This window comes from Musca domestica, unplaced genomic scaffold (genome assembly GCF_030504385.1).
Source record: "Musca domestica strain aabys unplaced genomic scaffold, Musca_domestica.polishedcontigs.V.1.1 8, whole genome shotgun sequence".
NCBI lineage: Eukaryota > Metazoa > Arthropoda > Insecta > Diptera > Muscidae > Musca > Musca domestica.
Window position 1 is genome coordinate 883,352 of NW_026712409.1, and position 11,196 is coordinate 894,547.

General features: G+C 36.0%; 2 protein-coding genes across 2 annotated transcripts; one reads left to right on the forward strand and one right to left on the reverse strand.

Moving 5' to 3' along the window:
* Positions 1-5,142: 5,142 nt before the first annotated feature.
* On the forward strand, positions 5,143-7,544 carry LOC101889046 (DDB1- and CUL4-associated factor 11). The gene is made up of 6 exons (XM_005177894.4): positions 5,143-5,487; positions 5,555-5,975; positions 6,044-6,589; positions 6,648-6,803; positions 6,919-7,025; positions 7,088-7,544. The coding sequence occupies exons 1-6, from the start codon at positions 5,296-5,298 to the stop codon at positions 7,247-7,249; spliced, it is 1,584 nt and encodes a 527-aa protein (XP_005177951.1). The 5' UTR covers positions 5,143-5,295; the 3' UTR covers positions 7,250-7,544.
* Positions 7,524-9,494, reverse strand: LOC101888871 (PIN2/TERF1-interacting telomerase inhibitor 1). The gene is made up of 2 exons (XM_005177893.4): positions 9,306-9,494; positions 7,524-9,247 (listed from the first exon to the last, which is right to left on the reverse strand). Exons 1-2 carry the CDS (start codon positions 9,376-9,378, stop codon positions 7,566-7,568), a joined length of 1,755 nt encoding a protein of 584 aa, XP_005177950.1. The 5' UTR covers positions 9,379-9,494; the 3' UTR covers positions 7,524-7,565.
* Positions 9,495-11,196: the final 1,702 nt, after the last annotated feature.

Here is an 11,196-nt window from a genome sequence, read left to right on the forward strand (position 1 = left end):
CCGCTCGTATTAATCGACCGTGGCATCAGGATAAATGCCGAAAGTTGTCGGGAAAACATTCTGGAGGGTGTGCTAAAACCTTGGGCACACAAACATTTTGGCCGCAGACCTTGGACATTCCAACAGGACTCAGCACCCAAGAATGGTAACAATGGCCACCAAAATCTTCGTATACGAATCCGTTGGACTATTGTGTTTGGAGTATTTTGAAAAGCAAGGTTGGCACTAAAAATACCAAAGTGTCGATAACCTCAAGCAAGCGCTTCGCCGGAAAAAAACCAAAATACCGCAGAGCAACATTCGAGCAACGTGTGACGGTTTCATTGACCGTTTGAAGGCCATAATTCGTGACCAATTCGAACAAATCTAAACTTATTCTAAAATTTGATGCTATCTCCGACATTTTTTTGCTTTCATCTCACCGTGTATGTAATGGAATTGCCAACTTGAACTTGGTTTTCTAAGTCCTTTATAACGTAAACCTACTATAAGTCTCATTAGCAAATAGCGGAAATGACAATAGTTTCTACATTTGAAACCCATATTTAATGTTTACTCAAGACGGGTGGCATCGTGGTACAATTAATAATTTGTATTTTTTGCATTTTTGTAATTTAGCTTTTCAAATTGGTCTTCATTGAAATTAACATAAATACTCTAAAATGTTGTCTCAAGTCGCCGTGTTAGAAATATCCCTATTTCTCTCGCGATTTATTAGATTATATTACAATTTATAATTATGGTATTTTGTGTGTTTTTTTATTGTGTTGTTATAAATGGATGTTTTTTTCAGAAGGTTGCTCTTGCTCTTTATATGGCATTAGTTTTAGAAACCTCCTTCAAACAAAAGCTTTAACACTTCTACACCAGATTATTGTTAAACAAAATCCAGCATATCTCTTCAATAGAATAACATTTAACAGATCCAATAGAGGTAAAAAGATTATGCCTTTTAGAAGGAAAATCTGGGTTTCCGAATGCCAGTTCTTTATTGGGAAAGTTCGTCTCTGGAATACTCTTCCATCTGACATACAAAGCATCAGCAACGTGTATATCTTTAAAAATAGGCTTAAATTCTTTTTTCAAAATATGGAAACAAGCACTTAACATAAATATTAAATTTTCTCCTTTTGCATACATTGGCCAAATTGTTAATATTAACTAAACAATATTTGTAATTTTCCTGATCAAATTATGTATTTTATTGCTTCAGTCTAAGTTGGAAATGTTGATAATATTTGTCGCCTGTACTGTAATTTATAAGATATTAATCTTGTTGTGCAGGAAGAAATAAATAAATAATTAAAAAAGGTTGATAGTGACATCGGGTGCGCATAAAAGGTGTATGCTCATTGTGCAAGACATTTGGGTTTTAGGTCAAACCCTAATTTCACTTGGGTTTATGTTCAGAAAATCAAGACGGGAAGTGATCTTAAGTACCCATAAATCCATGGTACAATTTAGGAAAGTTAGGCTAACTTTGAAAAAATGGAAAGTATAGAGGTCTACCTCTTTGGCTTGTAATGTCAGAAATACTTTCAAAACAATCAAAAACCAAACAATATTTTCAATAAATAATTGAAAACCGCGAAAACTTTATGAAATGTCCAAATTTCTTTTCAAAATCATATTCTATGTGTCTCTAAAGGTTTATTTCGCTACAAAAACTGTAGATTTTGTCGATGCATATGTTGCAAAAAGCAAAAAAGCACCCGAATTTGAATATTTTCTGAACAATTTTTTTTTGAAAAGAAGACAGAAACAAATAAAGTTGACATATTAAGCCAAGAAAAAAAATAAAACATATGGTCTCATAGCCCTATCTTGATTTTTGTACCATGCATGGACATATCACGTCTTCTCGGCCTTTAGAAGCTTGCGACATTTGTGGCAACCCTGAACCCTGACGATTTAACGTAGTCCACCCACACAAAAAACGCAAACGCACACTTGAGTGCAACATAATAATGTCATAAAATAAACGAACATCCAAAATCCGTAATCTGGTGACATTGCAAAAAAAAAAGAACAACTACCACGACTTGTACGCATTCACAAAACACGGCCCAAATAAAAAACAGACACCATATTTTATTGGTTTCCTCAGGCAGGACATTGCGACGAAAAAAACGTTATCCTTGTGGTGGAATAACAACACCATCGTCCACATTGTGGGCCGTCATCAGTAGCATCCCACAGCTTTGGTTAACACCCACAATTCAATTTCTTTTTCCGGAGGCGAGCAATGAACAGCTTGTACTTGCCCCAATCTTTCGCTGCGAATGTTTCATAGTTGCTAAATTTAATTTTATACGATTCTCATATCATCATAATTTCCGTATCCGTTCCAGATCGAATATAACGAAAGTGGCGTTTGAGAAGAATACAACGTAGACGGAGGAGATAACCAGGAAGTCATCTTTCCATGTTAAGACAAAATCAAGTTAAGTTGTATCACTCGGATTTGCCGACAGATTTATACTCTCTGCCATTATATTGACTTGCATTATTTTTGTTGAAGCTTTTAATGCTTTATAGGGGACGTTGAGGGCCAATATTGTCCATTTCGTATTTAAAAATATCACAAGGTGCCAGATATGGCCTACATCGGCTACACCCTGTACTTTTTATGAGATATACGACGATTTTTGGAAAATATTCAATTGTGCTCCCTTGTACCAGATACAGTTGATCGAAGTATTCCACTTCATCTAATACTGATAAAAATATTGGGATGTGGAAGATTTAGAAAAAATCCAAGGCTTATTTTCAATTCTATAGAAATAATTGTTAAACATTCGACTAACAGACTATGGTGAACAGAAATATTGAGATACAAGATGTTTGATTGAGATACACAATGTTATGAAAATTATAATTATTCAAAATTTTGACCTTTTGTCGGACGGTAACAGAAGGAGAGAACCGATATATTCAATATTCACATCAGATCTTGTGTTAGTGGAAATATTGGGATGTGTGAAATTGATGCTAAATTCGCATCTTACGATCGTTTTGATTATTCAAAAGGTTGGCCCTCTGTGGGGGAGATACAAGAATGAGTGGGCCAATATCTACCTTCTTGTGTTCACAGAAATTTGTGGGTTTGGCGAATTTGAAAGGAATCGGGTGCTCAACTCGCGTTTTATGAACTTAAGGGCTATTCAAAATGTTGACCCATTGTAGAGAAGGTACCAGAATATGTTAGCCAATATTGCCCATTTCCGAACTCGACAATTATATTGCGATGTTCCAAGTTTGGACCGAATCAGATACTCCATTTGAGCGTTATCCTGCGCTCCTGCCACACAGACAGACAGATAGATGGACGGACAGAATCCAAATGCCCTGAAACAGATTTGGCCCAAAAAGCCATACTGCTGAGGGTATGAAAAAAGTATTCACAATCCGTAAATTAAGTAATCTGGTGGCATTGCACAAACAAACACACAAAACAACTAGGAACTATTATATGGGGGCTATACCAAAATGTGGAACTGCACAGACAATTTTCTAAAGCATTAAAACTTTTTTATACCAAATTATAAACAATTCCGATTAATAATGCCGCTAAAATCATCAAAATACCAAATATAGGGTGGTACCGTTATATGGAGGCTATAAGAAGACGTGGACCTGCACAGACAATTTTCAGTAACAGGCTGTAGTATTCATTACGAACTTCAAATACCAAATTTGAAACAATTCCGGTTGATAATGTCGCTAAAATCAACAAAGTACCGAATATCATGTGGTACCGTTATATGGGGGCTATACCAAAACGTGGACCTACATGGCCCATTTTCAATATCAAAAGTCCTGCAGACATAATATACATTTGAGTATAATTTTATCAATCTACTTCATTTCGTTCGGAAGCTAGAGTGACGAGAGACGGACAAACGGACGGACACCATTTGCTCAGAATGCAATTTGTCTAGTCTTTACTATTTTAGGTCTTTGGTTGTTGCGTTTGTTGTACAAGAAAATGTTTGTAAGCGTTTAAAAGTGTACTACAAAACTGTTATGTATATACATGGCTCAACAGCACGTTGAGATACAAAATTTTAGATGGAGTAACCGACAATATCAGGCTTATTGCACAATCCAGATTTATTTAAATCCGGTGCAGAATCTACATACTGTCGTAAAACATCACTGTGTACATCCATTGGTACTGCGGTACACTCCAAAGTCGCAAATGTTTCCGCCAAGGCGTTTGTTTAATTTTGAATTCAAACATAAACATTTTTATTTGCCCACAATAATGCATTGGAAGATGCATTATTTTCCTTGCAGAAGGTCCCCCATGTAGATAAACACTTATTTTTTCAACATCAATTGACTCAGGTTTTTGATACATCATTTTTGTTGGACTCTCTTTCATTTGTTTATATTTACGTAAACAACAGTCGATCAGCACTTATATCATCTAACGGTATATCTAAACACCAGAATTAGCTCACCGGATCTAATAAACCCAGTTGGTTAATCTTCAGTAGCATGGCAGAAGAATACAGGTAGATGCATCAACGCTTAAGAGCATTGATATGTCAAAAAATTATATGTTTTTTTTTTTCAAATATAAGCAGATTTTTATATGTTTCCTTATAATACGTCAGTCGTAGGCTATTAAAATTCGCGTTTTTCAAAAATAATAATAATTTTTCGTTCAACATTTTCAATTCCAAAATTGGTTGACAGTTCATTATCCCAACAGCTGGTTCGACGCGTCTACCTATATTCTTCTACCATGTTCAGTAGCATAGATGCCATGGTAGAAGAATATAGGTAGATGCATCAACGCTTGGGAACATTGATATGTCAAAATTTCTAAAGTGTTTTATGAAAAATAAGTGGATTTTTTTATACGACGCAAATCAGAGGTTCTTATAATATGAATTTTTCAACTATTTTTACAAATTTTAATAATTTTTCAATCAAAATTTTCAATTCCAAAATCGGTTTGACAGTTCATTGTCCCAGCAGATGTGTCGATGCGACTACCTGTATTCTTCTACCATGATAGATGTCCTATAACATCATGTGTAAACTGGCCTTTGATGTGCAAACGGGCCGTAGCACTTTCAGGTATGTAAATAGGGATTTAAAGATCGATTTAGTAGAACTTGCTATTACACCCAGGTGGATAGCTTTGGGGTAAGAAGCAGATCAAACAATAAAAACAAGGAATTTCGTAAATACATGACACCAGACAAAAGGTTTTATGAACGGACTTATTAATTCGGAATCCAATTTGGAGCTTGGGATAGGAGCAAGATAAGGAGAAGCTCGATGGGTAATAATATAACATACGAAATTGAGGACGAAGATGAATATCTAAGCGATGACAGCACAATCAGCGGCAGGGGCGAAGGAGAATATCTAAATTTGGCCTTGGAGTCGATGCTTCAAGAAATTGTCAATCAAGAAACAAACACAATGCCTCCAGTAATTAGGAAAAAACCAGACTTGAGAGTATTCCGAGTACGTAACATGATGGAGAACTGTGGTATGTGTGTAGAGCTTTAACCAGTCCCTTCATTATATTTAGCACACCATGATGTACAAGGAAATAAAGGCGTTGAGTGGCCTTCCGGCAAACAGCAAAAGACCCAATGGAAGATGGAGTCTGACGCGTGGTTTGATGAAACGTGAGAATGGGCTGACCGGATTTCCAAGCGGCTCGTTTACACCCAGCCAGCATCGTCGCATAGCGAACTTTTTTGTACCCAATAAGAAAGTGGATCGACTAATGTCGCTGGATTCAAAAATATACGTTTGTAAGTTTAATGCGGATGGAAGCCGTTTGATCACTGCCTCCCAAGATGCCACAGTGCGCATTTTTGACTCCTCTAGGGGGACGTATCACCGCATAAAGCGTCTTAAAGTACGGGACGTTAATTGGGATATTTTGGACGTGGACTTCAGTCCGTGTGGTAGGTTCTTCGCCTATTCAACGTGGACGGATTCATGTAAGTAGCTGGGTATTTTTATATTTTATTCAAATGACGTGTTTAATAAGGCGTTTCTCCGATTCTAGTTCTTGTTGTTCCTATCGACAGTGATGGAGGTAACGATTGTCAAAACTATGCCCTAGGTGTGGAAAGAAATGGTGCCGGAATGTTCTCAGTTCGGTTTTCACCTTGCGATAACGGCCGAACCCTAATTGGTGGCTGCAATGACTCGAATATTTACATATGCGACCGCGAGTCTAGCCAAATTCGAGCTCTGCGCACACAACCATCCTTCCCTGTGGACATTAACGCCGTAAGCTATGTTTGCGACCAGGATCCAAATCTAATCGTCAGTGGTTGTCATAATGGCATTATAAAGTTATGGGACCTACGATGTTGCGGTGGTTACGACCACCGGCCAGCAAAGTGCCAAAGCATATTCTTAGGTCATTTTGATGGCATAACATACATAGATCCCAGAAACGATGGAAACTATGTTATGAGCAATTCGAGGGACCAAAGCATAAAAATATGGGATCTGCGCCAACCAACACCATCGAATAAAATACGGAAACATCCTAGTACCCCATTAGTAGAGTGGGACTATCGCTTTAGCCAAGTGCCCCGGGAATGTAAGTATTGCATTGTGCCTGCAGAATCGACACATTCACAAAATTCAATTGTTCGCAGACTACAATCCAACAAAGCCACTGGATGGCGATGTAAGTGTGATGACTTATCGTGGACATAAAGTAACGAAAACCTTGCTAAGGGCAAAATTCTCCCCGGCAGTGCAAACGGGCCAACGGTATATTTACACAGGATGCAGCACAGGAAGGATTATAAGTAAGTAAATGTAATGTTGCCAGCATTTTCTTGATCAAATCAGAGGTACCCTACGTCATATAGCATATATAGTAGTCAGTATGTTACTCACAATCACACATTTCTTCATTTTCAGTCTATGACGTCCTCACCGGACAAATAAAGGAGGCAGTCGAGAGCCACAGAAACGTTATACGTGACTTGGACTGGCATCCGACACGCGGAGAAATTGTTTCATCATCGGTAAGGAAGCTAAGGAGGAGGTAACATTTTATGCTGGTAACATATGCTCTCGTCTCTTACAGTTTGATGCGCACGTAAATCTGATCATGTACAAAAATAACCCCAATATTAGACAAACAACCGATAATGTACAACGGCCTTTGCGAAGGTCCCGTCGGATAGCCCACCGCAAAGGGGAAATGGATGATGAAGGCGAAGATGATGATGATGAAGTTGACTTCTAAGGAACGCCACTATATGTATATGTTAATATACACTGTGTAAATATTGCTCTTAAGATAGTTTTGTAATTGCATCTATTTTATGCGATAATGTTCACTCTTAATTGAAATCGCTTCAAAATGTAACATTGAATTATCTTACAATCTCTATCGGCTATGATGACATTGCTCGAGTTCATGTATTAGTTTGTAATTCTTAGTCATATTTAACATATATATTCTGAAATGGCTTAGTTAACGGATATTGTTTTACAAATGAATTAAAATTCCAATACACTTCATAAAAAATGTACCTAGATTATTTATTGTGACGCTTATTTCATACAAGGGAGAAGGCATCTTTTCTTTTCCACTTCTTAACTTTTAATTTGGGTTTAGGTTGTTTAAATTTGCGGGCTTTTATGCAATCCTTGACGTAACTGCGGTATGTTTTTATAGGTTTCTCCAAATTTGCATATTTACACAGGGTGTCACTCCATAGGTTATTGATGCGCCGCGCGTCTTTTTTGTTGTTTTCTACAATCAATTCAATGTTTTGGTTGAAACCGTAGCCCTCGACCTGTGGTAGAGTTGAGTTTGGGAAATAGTTCAGATCAACGTTTCTAAACTTTTCAGCCGCAAATGTGGACATCTTAAAGACATTGAAGCTTTTCAGTTTCTCCTCCAGTTCGGTCAACGATAATAGAGCAATGGTTTCCAGATTAAGATTTTGTTCACAAAAATCACGAGTTCTTTTACCTGAGGTACGTTTGTCTTCTCGCTTTTCTTCAACATCTCTCCCGATTTCAGACAATGACTTTGATTCTGGATTTGAAGCGTTTACATCGGAAGATGTTTTATCTTCACTGATATCTTTTTTTCGCTTCACCTCTCCGTTAACAGTTTTACTTTTTTGTGTCGATTCTAAAACATCGGTAGTGGTGTCTTCATGTTTTCTTTTCTTTGAAGCTATCTTTACATGGGACTGGTTATCTTCGATCTCCGAATATTTTGCGCTTGTTACTGGAGTTTTCTCCTTATTTTCCAATGTTTCATCCTTTTTCTTATTAATTTTCCTCATTGATGTGCTGTTGCTTATTTCGTTCTTCGCAACTTCAGTTTTGTCTTCATTCAATTGTTTACTATTTTCTTTGTGCTTTTTACTTTCGCATTTATTTTCCGTGTCTGGGTCCGATGCTGGTATCAGCTTTTCCATTTCAACCTGAAGTTCGCTTTGCTCGCATTCCACAGTTTTGTCCCTTTTTTTCGTCTTCTTCTTTTTCGTCGAAGTATCATGATCGTTCATAGTATTGTTAGCTATTTCTTCGTCTTCCTTATCTTCATTTCGATGACCGTTTGTACGACCGGACTTATTTTTTAATGAAGCCATTTTCATTTTAAAATAATCCGAAACTGATAATCCTGTACTAATAGTTTGCACTCCAGCAAAACTTTCCATTTCATTTGCAGCTTTTCCTTCATTTTGATCTGCTCCATTGAATTGATCATTCATCTGAGCATACAAAGCCTGCTGCTCATCGTCCGCTTTTTTGCCAAAAATATTAGCCAAATCTTTTTCACTGTATTGTGAGAGATCTTTTCCTTTTGTGAACTTTTTGTAGTGGACACGAGCTTTGCTTTGTTTCGACCTTTCTTCCAGTGAAATTCCACTAATTTTTTCTTTCAGTTTAGATTTTTTAGGCTTCGGTTTTTCGTCAGCTTGAAATCCAAAACCCACGTGGCTTATTTCATCCTCCTCCGACGACGACTTATTTCCACTGCCTCCACCAGTCACTGGAATATCGTCTACGGTCTCATCGCCATTAAGGTTTTTCAATAGAACATTGAAACTGCTTTCATGCTGCGTCCATTGATCGTCACGTTGTTCATATCCCAATCCCTGGCTGTCATTTTTATAACGTACTCTTACAAAATCTTGTGAACCATCTTCCTTAGCTCCCAATCCCTTACCTTTCGACCAACCCATCTTCTCCAACATCTTAGTGCCGAATCGCGAATCATCTAAGAAATAAAAGTCTTATTGTTTCATCTGAGACCGTGGTTAAAGATATCAACCCACCTTCATATAAAGCTTTGCCCTTCGGTACCAGGTTATAGCGTTTTCGCTGACGGGGTTCTGCCAGCATTGCCATTTTTAGAATAAATTAATGATTTAAATAAATCAAATTAATTCTACTTTCAGCTTTTAGGTCTTTTAAGTAATAACAAAAATATCCACGTGTTTAGGGATACATAAACCGACTTTAGATTAAACGATTTAAAAATGCCAGTGTCAATTTGTTATTGCTGTTTGAGAACATATATTTAGCACAGCTGTTTATTAGATTAGCTGTCAGAAAACTCTACTGTTCTTATTCATTCACTGTACCATGGTAGCAAAATAGAAGAATATTATTTTATGCACTGTACCATGGTAGAAGAATATAGGTAGACCATGGTAGAAGAATATAGGTAGACGCATCGACACAGCTGCTGAGACAATGAACTGTCAAACCAATTTTGGAATTGAAAATGTTGAATGAAAAATTATTTAAATTTGTAAAAATTGTTGAAAAAGCCATATTATAATAACCTCCGAATGACGTGGTATTAGAAAACGTATAAAAATCTACTTATATTTGAAAAGAAATTTAAAAATTTTTGACATATCAATGCTCCCAAGCGTTGATGCATCTACCTGTATTTTTCTACCATGAGGTAGACGCATCGACAAAGCTGCTGGGACAATGAACTGTCAAACCAAAATTGGGATTGAAAATGCTGAATTAAAAATTAATTAAATTTGTAAAAATTGTTTGAAAATCGCGTATTATAATAACCTCCAAATGACGTCGTATAAGAAAACAAGTAAAAATCTACTTATATTTAAAAATTTTCCACATATTAATGTTCCCAAGCGTTGATGCATCTACCTGTATTTTTCTACCATGCACTATACGAAAGATAATCAACAAATAAAATCAACATTATAAAAAACATAATTCAATATGAAATGCTGTATACTTAATTCCGTGGATATAACATTTTACATGCGACTTATAATTTTTGTTATCACACACTTGCATATGTTTATTTATTTATTCCTTTGATTACATTGATATTTTTACATTTTATAACAAATATTTATATTTTACGAATTAACCATGGTAGAATTAAGAAGGTTAAGTCATGCAATCATATGGTTAATTTATTTTAAATTATTAAAAAATTATTAAAAATTCACACACTGTATACTTATATGAATTGACAGAATAGGGGCACCAATAGAAGGAGAAATGCATTTAAGTTGCAGCTTTATTCTACCCCTTTTATTGTGACATGCTAAAAATAAAAATAATAAGGTTGATATTATGTGTCCTGCAGGAATTATGTAGCAGCTTATTTTTTACTGGAATGGGCTTGATTCTTCGTAAATGGCCGAAATTAAACTAAACCAAATTATGCTAAGTTCACATGGCACCAATAGAAGGAGAAATGCATTTAATTTGCAACTTTATTCTACCCCTTTTATTGCGACATGCTAAAAAAATAAAAAGGTTGATATTAGGTGTCCTGCAGGAATTATGAAGCAGCTTATTTTTTACTGGAATGGGCTTGATTCTTCGTAAAAGGCCGAAATTGAACTAAGCCAAATTATGCTAAGTTCACATGGCACGTGATTCGCTCTCTGTTCGTCGTTCGACCATTAATTATGAACTATCTACTTGATTCCCCACACATTTTTTCTGAACGAACAAAGATTTTTGTTCCTTTTTCTATTCAAATCACTCTCAGAACTACGATGAAATTGAATTAAATTATGACATTTCAAAATTCAAAATAGAAAATTTTTTTGAAATTTTAATTTTTTCAGGAAAACTGAAAATAATGAATGAAAAAATAAAATATATGAAATGAAAGATACGTATGTATGTGCATTTAAACGAAAGTTTGTTTTCTCTCTCATCCGA